Source organism: Plasmopara halstedii (genome assembly GCF_900000015.1).
Source record: "Plasmopara halstedii genome assembly, contig: Scaffold_262, whole genome shotgun sequence".
NCBI lineage: Eukaryota > Oomycota > Peronosporomycetes > Peronosporales > Peronosporaceae > Plasmopara > Plasmopara halstedii.
In genome coordinates this window covers 1254923-1268090 of record NW_020187183.1, presented here as the reverse complement: position 1 = coordinate 1268090, position 13168 = coordinate 1254923, and the positions used below count along the sequence as shown (strand labels likewise).

Here is a 13168-nt window from a genome sequence, read left to right as displayed (position 1 = left end):
GTCGAAGATGATCGCTGTCTTTGAGCGGTTTTTGCTTGTGAGGAAAATAGAAACATGGGATACTCGACGTAGGCTCTTATTTATCTAGGTATACAATGAGACGAGAAACATACGTCTATTGTGCAAGCATTGTATTACTACACTATGAGGGCCATAATCAATGATCAATTCTATACTCACATTATTTGACATTGCTTTGTATTATGTGAATCAGAATAAGTTTTTGTCCAATCAAGATGCGAGGTTCTCTGAGGACCGGAATGATGTAGTCAAACTGTGGTATCATTTTAAGTGATACCAGATCGAGGCTGATAATTATCCAGATGTGCGGAAGGTGAAAGATGAAGAAAACAGTAAATAAAGAGGAGGCCAAGGTAAGACACCAAAGCTTCATTTTTGGTTTTAATTTTTACCATTGTCATCAAAGCAGCCGATTCCACGAAAACGAAATGTCGCTTTTCTAATAGCTGAGTAATTACCGGACCATTACAATGTCGTCAATCTTAAGGATCATGCGCACACACTCCGTAGCCAACGAAATTTGACTTGTGTTGACCAACAATGGCTGCAGCACATTGAGTTCATACATGTCACTGGTCGACCCTTTGAGAACGTTAATGCCCATGCTCGTTTGACCCTGTGCATGTTTCGCACGCAGCTCCGTGACGATGGCAATTGGGTGCAATCCTGCATTCTCTGCAAGTGTAAACGGCACAATTTCCATTGCATCTGCAAATGCTTGAAGACAATAGCTCGCTGTGCCTTCCAATGAGCGTCCATACACAGCTAACTTTTGTGCCACCTGAATTTCAGGCGCACCACCACCACAAATGAGGAACCGCTTCTTCACAAGGGAGCGTACAACACAAAGTGCGTCGTGTAGCGAGCGATCCGCTTCTTCCAGTACGAGTTTATTCGAGCCACGAACAAGAATCGATACAGTCTTTCCTGCATTGAAAATTTCCGTAATCTTTACAACCTTGTGACCACCCACAGTCTCTTCGTGTACTAAACCAGCAGTACCAAGCTTCTCAGGAGTCAAATACTCAATGTTTGCTACAGGAAGACAGTTCAAAGTAGTAGCAATGTGCTCAATATCATTGCGTTCAACATCCGTGATCACTCGAATGCCCATTTTGGCCAGAAAATGCAGCGACAAGTCGTTCGTGGCGTCACGAAGAATACTTTTTTGGATTAAAAGCACATTAGCACCTGACTTTTTCACCTTTTTGCACAAATTTAATATGTACTTGCGCTCTTCACGTAGAATACGGTCCATAGCAGCATAATCGTTGATCACTACATTGCTTTCCATATCTGCCTTGGGTGCTGAAAGGCAAAATTGAATCAGTGCAATTTTGGCGTTTTCTATGGTCGTTGGAGCGGTTGTTGAAGCGGTTTTATCGAATCCTTTACTAAACACTAATCCTTCAACAAGTTCTGAATCATCAATAGTACCACCAAGTTGTTTAACCACGCGCACAGTGTTAAGATCCACGTTCGTGGCGGTGGTTATGTCAATGACCTTGAGCACAGCATCAACTGCAATGGGGGAAAGACGATCAGCGTACTCCGAGATGACCTTGGAGGATAGTGAGGTATTCACACAGTTAATAAGCTCCTCGCGGTTGGCAAGCTCCACAGGCTTGGCCATCTCAGTAAGTATTTCCTCAGCTTTGACAGCAGCAAGACCGAAAGCCTCCGATATGTTAGTCGGATGAATACCTTTAAGCAGAAGGTCCTCACAAGCACTCAGTAATGCACCAGCAATGACACAAACACTCGTAGTGCCATCACCAGCCTCAATATCTTGAGACTTGGAAAGGTCCACAAGCATCTTGGCCGTAGGATGGTACACTTGCATCTGGCTTAAGATTGTGGCACCATCGTTAGAAATGATTACCTCTCCTTTTCCCTGTTGGATCATTTTGTCCATTCCACGTGGACCAAGACTCGTGCGAATCGCATTGGCGATAGCTAAGGATAGAAAAATCAAAACTCAATAACAAAGATGGACATGTTTGTGATGAACTTGACTTACAGACCTTTGGCAGCAATAATGTTGGACATACGAACATCCTTCTCTTTCTGTTTGCCACGAAGAGTTTCGCCGGTAGGGCGAGCTATTGTTACGGGGGCAGCCATACTGGGTTAGATCGGGTGGGTATTGGAATCTTTGACTGGGCGACAAGTGCACACAGAACACACACTATTTTACATTATTTTGTTTAGAATAGCATGTATTGTAAAAAAATTGCAACAGCAATTTCAATTTAATAGTGGCTGAGGAAGGTGCATTACTATTTTCTTCCTTTCTTACTTAATTAATCCCAATTTATATCTTAAAAACCGCTTGCTCTGATCGGGAAATGGATTACACAACTCAAAATACTTCACTTTGAAGCCACTTGACCAGGATCAGCAAGTGCACGAAGAATCATGGGTGCAACTTGCTTCCGTGAGGCACTTGAATTAAGTTGATTAAAAGCGATGACGTGGTTATCGCGATGCAATTCCGGTAAAATCAATGGTTCCATTTGCAATGTTCTTTCTTTTTTTAACTTCTCCACACAATGCTTCGCATCATTTCCGACTTTTTGAAAGAAAGCCAACTGGCGGTGACGTTCTTTGTCGGGCGTTATAAAGATGGTCATTATAACAAGAAATACTATGCCATTTTGTTTGCAAAATTCAGACAACCTTTGGCACAGCTCAGCAGCATCTTTAGTTTTACGCACAAATGTCTCGAAATCAATCAAAATTGCACTTATGCCAACCTTTGTCGCGTCACCAGCTGCCGTGGTAAATTTAAACTCTTTGTAATCCGCCTGCAAACAATTCACCAGCGAAAATGCGTGCCAGTGCACAGGGTCAAACTTTTCTGTCTGCAGCCATTTAAATAACGCCTCTTTATCTGCAAAGGCCATTGGCTCTAGTATCCCTGCCGCCTTGACGTCTCTTGGAGTTACCTTTTTCGCACTTGGGTCAAAGTTAATGCTATCCAAAGAAATTACGCCCAATAACATAGTTGCTAAAAGTTTGTGAACGTCATCACTTTTTATCTTGATCATTCTCTCAACAACTAGCGTGCATGTTGACGCCACCAGTGCGTTTCCATTGGCAAACGCAACCTCTCGTTTCTTAGCGTCCAAATGCTGCCCTTGATCCGAATGGTGATCGACAATCTCCACAACCTGAAAATTATGCGCGTGTGGAATCTTTTTATTGCTCATCGCATTATGATCCATCAGCGTAACTGTAATTTTGCTTTGAAGTTCCCATGGAAATTCATCCACAAACACAAGCGCGTCAGTATCCACACCTAGCTTCTGGAACAGTGCAGAGACATCGCATCGCAAAATTAATTCCGACCGAGGAATGGGCAACACGGGTACGTGTAGCAATTCTGGCTTTTGCTGATGATTCAAATAGGCATAACTGAGCGAGCTGACAATGGAATCAGCATCTGCTGCCTCATTGCCAATCAACACATGTACCGACGTAGGTGCTGGCGAGTTTTTTAAAGTGCAGCGTGTGGACCGCAGAAAGTCATTAAATAGCGCAACACTCGAATATCGAGCAGCAGCTGAGTCTGTGTGCCATATACAAGAAGAAAAGGACATGGTGCCAATATGCAGTGGAAGGCGTAACAAGCGCAAATGCATGCTGTAGACTAACGATTTCAACTGTACTAGTACCAACTCTGTGGTACAATTTCTCTGGTCTAGACAGTTGAGTTCATCCGCTATACTTTCCAAGAAGCGTCTTCTTCCGATTGATTGAATACGATATCTAACGTCATTGCCTTGATTTAGACTTTGTGTATTATAACATTAATTTCGGCAGGCACGTCGTAACCAGACATGATTAACTTTAACGTTAAAGCAGATGAGAGTTCCCAGGCGTTAAGTCTGGGAGACCTCCTCTTATTGCTGCTGACAATCTCGCTCTTTTTCCTCCTCAGTGTCGTATCTGGGCGCATGCTTTACAAACAATACGCGGCTAAGCGCAAGCGTCTCTCGACCATGACGACAGCCACTGAAGAGGTCTCCGGGTCTGCACCAGCTGGTCGGGTGTCGTATTCTGCCGTTCCTCAAGCCCCAACAACGTCGATCAATGTCGTGGGTGGATCCGAGGCCGCTCTTATGGAAGATGAGGGCGCTGCTGCTGCTTCAACTGGCTTTGAAATGCGCCAGCGCCTATTTTTGCTGCTGTTTATGGCCTCAACCTTGCGTGTTTGTTCTTTAATTACTGAAGTGGCGACTTTGGAGATCGTGGCAAAACTGCCTGCAACTTCCGCATACTGCAGACTATTGACATTTTTCCTCTGGCTACCATCTATGCTATTCGTGTCCATGTATGGACTTGTGCTGCTATTCTGGGCACAATTGTGCTATGCGTGCTGGGGTAAAGCTTATCCATGGCCTCGGCGAATTTTTTTTCTCTTCAATGTATTTCTTTACGTGAATTTTGCACTATTATTTGCATTTGCAAACACATCAGCTGGACTCTGGAGAGGTTGTGACTTATTACAAGGAAGCGTCTTTGTTTTAGGACTTTTTGGTATTTTGTACTACAGTCTTCGTCTTATTGACTTCTTTCGTAATCAAAGTCCAGACGAAGATTTTTTCTTCGATTTGTCATCCGCAGCAATGGCTAATAACAACGCTTCTCAAATTCGCTCGGGAGCGTCGTCACTTTCTATTGCAGCCGAGCTATCTCCCCGACAGCTTGTTCTACGAAGGGTACAATGCAGTTTTGATTCGAAATTTATTGGCTTGATGGACGAACACTGATGATTTACGTTGTTGATTAGATTACGGCGGTGTGCATTCTGCTTTGTGTTCTTTTTACGGTGAAGGCACTTTATCTGTTCGGCATGGGTTTGGGATATATGGAATCGGACGAATTTCAGTACCGCGGGCCTGTTGGTGTCCACTATATCGCATACGAATTCACAATTCACTTCTCCACCGAATTTATGCCAAGCGCGCTCTTGCTTTATTTCACCCGCCACGATAAGGCGTCGTCGGCCCAGCGACAACGTCTTCGCTCGTCATCCGCAACTTCAGCATCTGCTTCCTTGTCCAGCAGCAGCTATGGTGCGAACAACGCACGTGATAAGCCTCCAACACCCAGTTTTACTTATGTACCGATCCGAGGCAATGGTCATGGGATCGCTGCTGGGCACCCATATCAAGAAGACGCCATTTCGAAGCTTTCTGGATATCAGTATCAGGTACATCTATATCTGACCCTTTCTTAGAAAACAATTTCACATGCCAAAATTTTGATTTTGTAGGCAACACAACGCGCGTACGGATCAACAAGCACAACATTGGCAAAACCTGCAAATCTTCGCTCGAGCAACAATAGCGGTGCATTTTTACTTGATAGCATCAGTGGCGGCACATTCGGCAGCGCCGATCCCAATACAGGCTTGAATACAAAGGTGGCAGAACGTTAAGCTTAAATATATATAACATCATGTCCTGTAATATCTTTCATGTATTCTTCTCATGCAATGATAAAATTGAGTAAAAAAACTAACATTGAAGGCAAGAAAGAAAAATGAAATCCTTTTGCAAACAGCACACCAGGTCATTTAATCACTAGCAATTATCGGTAGAGGGTATCACCATGAATTCAAGTGTTGTCTGTGCAACAATACTGCCGACAGAAGATATGAGCGATTCCGAAACGGTAAAGATAGCTAGTTTGTAACGGGGTTACACGTACCCTTGCATGAAAGCCTACATCGGTGTGGATAACACAAGTTGGTGTAATCACACAGGAAGGTCAGCTTCTGCCAGTGCTAATCAGGCATATCGCGTGAGATCGCATTTCCTTGCTGCCTGACAGGGCAAGTTGGTGGACATTGTCCAAGGGTTGCAAACTCTTATTGCCGAGATATCCTCTCCCCGAGGCGGTCGCAGTGCTGTGGCCGTCTTTTTGGAGGGCCTCCATCACAAGGGCCTCCTTCTTGATGCCTCGGCCATCCCTTGGCCAACCATGTGGCGCTTCTGCTTCCTAGCATAGGTATGTTCATGACTACGTGCGCATAGCGCCCAAGGTCTTCGATCTCCAATCAATCCATGGCTCATGGCGTTCCAACCATACCATACCAAGGATTAGGTCATAATTCTAAGACTAGGCAACGCTCGGGCTTAAAACCGAGGTCCACACGGACCCTCGGCACAGTGACACAAGTCCCCGTCGCTAAACGAACAGTGACGGTGTCACTCAACTGCTCTTCCAGTGCCTCAGCATACAATTGATTTCCTCTGATCGTGGAGCGTCAAGCATGATTGCCCGACGCGCCAGAATCGATGAGATCTTTTATGGATTATTAAAGCCCTTCACGGTCGTTTTTACAACCAGCAAGCCCGGCTTGCACACACGTTCTGTGTTCAAGAGCACAGAGCTCTTTGGGGATGAGCCCTGTTGTCCTCCACTTCTTTAAGGCTCAACAGAACTCAGTTCTTCACTAGTAGGGCGCCTCGCACCTACTGGGTGTTCTCGTTCTCCAGCGTCAAACCAGACTGGTTAAAACCGGGACATCGGTTCGACGAACTTCTAAGCGCTTTGCGCAAGGGACATCCAGTCCAAGGGTGACGGGTTTCTCCACAGACAAGACACCGTCGGGTGTTCACACGTTACCTGATAGCTCGGAGTTCTCCCTCCTCTTACTTAGCATAGCTGAGATCCATCAGCTCAGGCCCGCTCGACGAGCTCTGAGGGTGTGCATTCCAACCAAGTCGTGCTGACATGAAATTGAATTCGGCATTGAATGCCACGTTCACCGCTTCTTCACAAGAAGACAGATGCACACGGAAGACTTCCATTCTGGCCACGCCAGTGCGCACTGAGCACTGCTCACGTTACGGTGAAGTTGCTGCGTGCCAAGAATGGCATGGTCGGACGAGACCCGATGCATCAAGGGCGAGGCCCTAGTGATGTGCGTGGAGTGGCACGTAAACCACTGAGTACTGCTAACGTTTCAAAGCATTTTCTGCATACCAAGAGTGGCATTGTCGGACGAGACCCGAGGCATCCTGGGCAAGGCCCTTCTGATCCGTGTTGAGTGGCACGCTATCCACTGGACGAAGACTGCGGAAATAGCAACTCTTCGTCGGATGTTGTTGATATAATCAAGACTCCGATGGAGCAGGGAGTGGGGACATTGGATGATGCCGAGTGCGTGTTCCCACCAATCTCGATGAGACGTAAAACCTTTATAGAGTGGAGACGGCAGAGCCATATAATATCTGCAAGACGCAGGGCGTCGACCCTGACTCAGGGTGTGTCTGCTATAGACGATAGCGCACAGCTATATCCCTTGTCAACGGTGCGAAGGAAGAGAAAGACGGTGACGTCACCCTCGAGGCTATCCCCACGGTGGATGTTCGTCTTGAGCTGGACGAGATGTCCTTTGAAGAGTTTGGCGGAGCCTTGAAGGCAGGCAATTTAGCCGAGGTGGTCATTATAAGACCAAACGAGGAGATTAATTCGTCGTCGCTTCCGGATGAAGCTGTACTAAGTGGATGCTGAACGCACGAAGTGGATCGTCAATCCTGAAGGATCCTTCGGATCTGTATTATTTTTCGGTAAAGAAATTCCGAGACGTCACCGTCGGTCCAACCTCCGGACCGAGGTGTGCGTCATAAGATTGACCTGGTTCCGGGAACCAAATACTGCGTAACACACCAATGGCCCCCGCCCAAAGAGCAGTGTGACGTCACTGACGCCTTTTTCCGTGCAAAACACGAGGCAGGAATGGTTCGTGAGAGCAAGTCTCCCCATTCGCCACCCACGTTTTGTGTTGGGAATCCGAACGGCATGTGGCGGATCGCTCAAGCTAAAAATGCTGCCACCATTCTGGCATAGACGCCTATACCGAGAAAAAATGTTCTCCAGAACATGGTTGGCTGTACAAAGTACAGTGCGCTCGACTGGGTCGATGGTGATCACCAATTGGTTATGAGAGCGAGTGACATTCCGCTGCTAGCGGTTAGCACTCCGAGCTGGATGCTCTGGGAGCGGCTGATGATACCCCAAGGACTGTCAAATGCACCCGCAACATTTAATCGTCTTGTGACGGAATTATTTAGGCCCCATCGAACGTATGCACAGACATAATTCGACGACATCTTTGTCCACAGTCGTGTGGGGCACGGGAGGACAGATGAGGAGAACCGCATCGTCCGTTTGAGAGCGTTGTTCGAGTGCATGCGCACGAATAAGCTGTATGCTAATGCAGATAATTGCATCGTCGGCGCTGAAAAAATTCCGATTTTAGGGTGCTTCATTGGGAAGCGTGGCCTTCAAGCGGGTCCCGCTAAGTCCAAGGCCATTGTGGACTGGTCGGTTCAAAAGAACTAAAAGGACTTGCGCAAGTGGCTTGGCCTCGCAAACCTCCATAATTATAGCGCAAATTATGCGGAAATGGCACGGCCTTGTCTTATCTCCTTAGGAAGGATACAGAGTGGTGTTGGGACACCGAGCATCGTAAGGTTTTTTTTTGACAGGGTCAAAGACAGCCTCCTTTATACATCAATATTGGCGATGCCAGACCCCGATCGTCCTTTTAGTGTCGTCTGTTACGCTTCGGACTTTTCCATTGGCTGTGCACTGCTGCAAACAGACGCCGAGGGGCGAGATTGGGTGATCGCGTTTTAATCTCGCCAGATTAAGACTACGGAGAAGAACTAGCCAGTCACGACAAGGAATTACTTGCGATGAAGTATGTACTTATCAAGTTCGTGGTGCACCTGCTTGGCTCAAAGCCGTTTGTGATCTGCACAGATCATGCGTCACTACGCACTGCGTCTCAGCTGCCGCACCGTTCGCAGAGGATGACCAGGTGGCTTTTCTTCTTTGCAGAATATAACTTCGAGGTGAAGTATAAGCCAGGAAAGCAGAATGCTTCGGCTGATGCGTTGTCGCGCAGACCAATTATAAGCTTGCTCATGTCGCGACGGTGACGTCGTCAGTGACGGATTGATCCACGCCGCATACACGGGTGGTGGTATGTGTGTAGCGCTGCTACAAGCACTCTGTAGCGCGGCTGTCTCTTTGCTTCTAGAAAGCTAAGCAAAGGTCACCGACCTTTCGTTCTATACACAGACAGTACGAGAGTAGCGGATCGCAATCCGCTACCTTCAAGGATACTTAAAAACTTCAACTAAGGTAGAGGTGCTCTTCCGTTCAAAATTGAAACTGTTTCCCCTTTGCTTTATTTGCGGCAGAGCCGACTATATCTGAAACCTTAAATTATCTAATGAAAAAGTAAAATCTTATAACTACTGGCATTCCTGCCACGTAGTGGCTTCTTGCTTCGGTGTAGCCACACCATTGTGTGATCACACCAATTTGTGTAATCCACACCTTTGTACGGTTACACTATCTTGTATGACCCACCCTTTCATACAACGGTACGTGTAACTCCGATACACTCTGGGTGCTTGTAACTCCGTTACATTGTCTACCATCAAAATTGTGGATGCCGACAATTTACATTTCACTGCCGCCTCATACAAGGCTCGTGTGTCTGAGACACCGTTACGTCCATAAGAACATTTTTGTACATTTTCCGCTCAATGAACCCTGTGGTCATGACACGAAAAACTTCTAGCCTAGCTGGTTCCGAGGAAGCCCGCGGGTAAAGCCCTTCTTCTTCTTTTGCACAAGGTGCATCTCGGGACAGTATGTCCGCGGCTTTACGGGAAGCACATCCCAAGACCTCGGCAACCGAGCGCCACACACTGCGCTTGCCACGACGACGAATTTACTCGTCGAGGATTCGGAGGATGTCGAGTACTAGTCGGATACATCTTTCCCAGCATGGGAAGACGAGGAAGGCGAGGTGCGCCAACGGCGCGACGTGAGCTCTATTCAAACCTAGCGGAAACCGTGTCCGTTCCTCGACCTCTCGACTTCCAGGGGGAGTGGAATAATTATCCACGCTGCCTTACAAGTTTGCTGAGGTAGATGAAACGGTCCCTATCATGGTCAAACTGATTGAAATTGTGACAAACCCGGATCATATTGTGAAGTCGGCTATTGCTTGTCCACTCGTGTTTAACAGTGCGTTGTCGCTTGCGATGGCAGGCGACGGCATATTGATCGGCGGTCTCGCGCATTTGCACTTAATCTACCGTGTGATGAGCGAGACGTATCCCATCGAAGACACGACGATCTTGACCAAGTTGAAGCGTATCATGGGAATGTCTGTCCCGTCAAATCACTATAACATCTTCAAGGCGTGTGCCAGGTGGTGGGCCCGTACGGACGAAGTCGCGGAGCTGCCACGAGCGTTGAAGCTGCTCGGCATATTCGAGCTCTCGCCCATGTCGATCGCGCCAATACTGTTCAAAAATGATCACTGGATTCAGTACCTCACTTGTCAACCGGTCGAATGGATCCCAGCACATCACTCGCGCTTCCCGCACCCGAGCACACTACTGCTTTTGCTTCGGTCGGACAACGGTTTGCTCTGCATGCAGCAGTGGCGAGATGTGCAATGGCAGGGTCATTAGCTTGATGACTTTGAAGAGCTCGATGGCTGTTACCCGGTCGACTCATCGATGCTAAAGCTTCACGTGGACACCGATGGTCTGGTGGTTCCAGTGTCGGGCGGCTTAACCACTCGCTGCTAAAGTTGTTTCGGCAGTACAACACGACTGGAACGCCTTGTCCTTGATGACCGTGAACACGAATGGTGTTAAGAAGAGCGGACACGTGTTTATCGACAACCTTCTCTCGAAGCACTCGGTATCGTGAGTTCAAGAATCCAAGTTTGGCAGCGCACAGCATCTTGCGACCTTTAGCTTTCATCGCAACTCAAGCTTTAAACACAAACTTTTCGTCAACGACTCAAACGCGCTGTTGAATCGACCCACGAATGGTCGAAGCAGCGGCGTCCTTACGCTTCTGCGCTTCGATGTTCCCGGCTTTGATACGGCTGTTCAGCTATCGCGGCTATCGGTGCCGGGACGCTACCTCGTCGTGAAACTGATGGTCGAACTCGCTCCCGTCTACATTCACAACGTGTATGCGCCCGTCGATCGACAAGAGAAGCTGAAGTTATTTGCGGATTTGCCAACCGACGAGTTCGAGGACGACGCGACGCACTTTGTGCTTGGTGATTTGAGCACACCACTCAACCCAAGATTGGACTGTTCGAAGCCCGATTTACGCTACGGCCCGAGTCGCTCCAGTTGTCTGGAGTGGCTCGCGAAACTCTGCGTCGTCGATACGTGGCACATCCACTTCGACACCAAACGCGTGTTCACCGGTCCACTCCCGCGAAAGAATCGGCTTGACTACATCTTGACGTCAGATGAGTTCTGCGACCGTTTTTACGATAAGTCCGAGTAGTTCCTGCCCAAGCACGGTGGTGATCATCTTGCACACAGCGTCTCGTTCAGCTCGGGCACGCAGCTCCACGGTCAAGGGTACTGTAAGTCTCCCCGCTACCTGCTTTACTATCTAAAGGTTGTCTCTGCGATCAAATAGGAAGCCGAGCTCGCCCGGAAACAGTTACGTGCTGCTGAAAACCCCGACGAAAACGTGATTTGGTGAGCATCAAGGCGCAGCTGCAAGGCGTGCAGAAGATGATACGACAGATAGATTTGCAAAGTGTTGAAGCTGCCCGTAACGCGCTGGACCCAGTCGCCGAACGGTATCGCGTATCGTCGAACGAGGACAACAGTGAGCTCTTCGACGAAGCGATGCGTGATTACGAGAGACGGCTCTAAGATCAATGCATTCGACTTTCAAGCAGCAAATTCCGAACGTTCCACCAAGAATCTTTTCCGTCCACTAGACACAGGTTTACGGCGTGTTTCGATCGAGGAAGTCGTGACACCGAGTGGTCATGTCTCGACAAATCCACAAGAAATCTCGCTGCGCTTTTTTGAGCATTAGGGCTCCGCGATGGGGGATGCAAATAGTCTGACTGAATGGCGCCTCCACCCGATGACGGCAAACAGCGCCAGCTTCTTGACTCGGTCTTCCATTTTGTCACAGACTCCGACCGCGAGATGCTCGACGCTGAGCTGACGACAGGAGACCTCGCTTGTGCGATCCGGCATATAAAGGCGACATCATCTCCAGGTATGGACGGCTTGACTGCTGGATTTTACAGAGTGGCATCACTGTTTTCGGATAATTCTGACACCATTGTCACACCACACGCTTCATACGGATCACAAACAGACCACTGTGCGTATCCATAAACGAACCCACGTTGTGTGCACACTTTAATCGTTCAAGTACGGCTTGAAGGGAGACGGTGTCCTCTTTGTCCACATACACCCGCCGCATGCAGTAGCGCACATGCGCATGGAACGTTGTCAGAATGACAGCGAATGAAGAAACAGCTGGCGTGGGGAGACGGCCTTCAAAATGGCATCGGTTGCGATTGGACCAAATGAAATGCAGTGTCACTGCGCACATGACACCCCACATGTCATACACAACACATTTTTGCACTGAACATTCCGGACGAACAGAAGGCAAGTGGGCGGTGAGCAAGTGTGCAGTCGAAAAACAGATGCTGGAGCGTTTTCACAGTGTTGCAACCACTGCGAACGCAGCATATGATACCAGGGTTCGTAGGTTGTAGGGACCAAAAACCAGATATGACTGGAAGTAGCTTGAATGCAACACGGAACTGAAGGTCATCAAAAATTGGCAATAGAAGACGTTGCATTCGTTGTTGGCGGCGCACAGCGCGCGCAACAGTGTCGACGTCTAGTGGCGGAACAGCAGAGTGCTGGGTTACGGGATGGGGTTTCTGGGGCTGCGCAGGCGTCCACACAATACCAAGCAGGAATTTTCTGGGAATATTGGGAATTATGAACGACCGAGTCGAGGTAGCAACACCAAAGTGTAGGGGCATCGGCACGGCCGCGCCAGATGTGTACGAGTCGGACACACGCGTCTCACCACTTGCGTAAGCTCCTTGTAGAGTCTCTCCAATATCACAGCCTGGGTGTATACTGTCGGGGACTGTAAGGTGTAGTCCACATACGTATCGACAAACACATTACAGCTAGGCCATGTATCCCCAGCACCGAAAAAATCTGACAGACAGCGGAGGCGGAACCGCTGTGCCACGCGCTTGCGAAAACCCGTGTCTGGTTCTGGAATCATGCCAATCGGG

The 13168-nt window shown here is 48.2% G+C and overlaps 4 protein-coding genes across 4 annotated transcripts; 1 reads left to right on the top strand and 3 right to left on the bottom strand.

The window, feature by feature from the left end:
- Window positions 1–475: 475 nt before the first annotated feature.
- PHALS_04714 (t-complex protein delta subunit) lies at window positions 476–2145 on the bottom strand (the record flags this gene model as incomplete). Its single annotated transcript, XM_024722583.1, has 3 exons — window positions 476–1184; window positions 1251–1977; window positions 2046–2145. The coding sequence occupies 3 exons, from the start codon at window positions 2143–2145 to the stop codon at window positions 476–478; spliced, it is 1536 nt and encodes a 511-aa protein (XP_024573644.1).
- Window positions 2146–2393: 248 nt separating this feature from the next.
- Window positions 2394–3665, bottom strand: PHALS_04713 (hypothetical protein F443_20055; the record flags this gene model as incomplete). Its single annotated transcript, XM_024722580.1, has 1 exon — window positions 2394–3665. One exon carries the CDS (start codon window positions 3663–3665, stop codon window positions 2394–2396), a length of 1272 nt encoding a protein of 423 aa, XP_024573643.1.
- Window positions 3666–3863: 198 nt separating this feature from the next.
- PHALS_04712 (uncharacterized protein) lies at window positions 3864–5467 on the top strand (the record flags this gene model as incomplete). Its single annotated transcript, XM_024722579.1, has 3 exons — window positions 3864–4745; window positions 4817–5239; window positions 5303–5467. The coding sequence occupies 3 exons, from the start codon at window positions 3864–3866 to the stop codon at window positions 5465–5467; spliced, it is 1470 nt and encodes a 489-aa protein (XP_024573642.1).
- A 7391-nt stretch (window positions 5468–12858) lies between these two features.
- Window positions 12859–13158, bottom strand: PHALS_04711 (uncharacterized protein; the record flags this gene model as incomplete). The annotated part of the gene is made up of 1 exon (XM_024722578.1): window positions 12859–13158. The coding sequence occupies one exon, from the start codon at window positions 13156–13158 to the stop codon at window positions 12859–12861; it is 300 nt and encodes a 99-aa protein (XP_024573641.1).
- Between the last annotated feature and the right edge of the window lie 10 nt (window positions 13159–13168).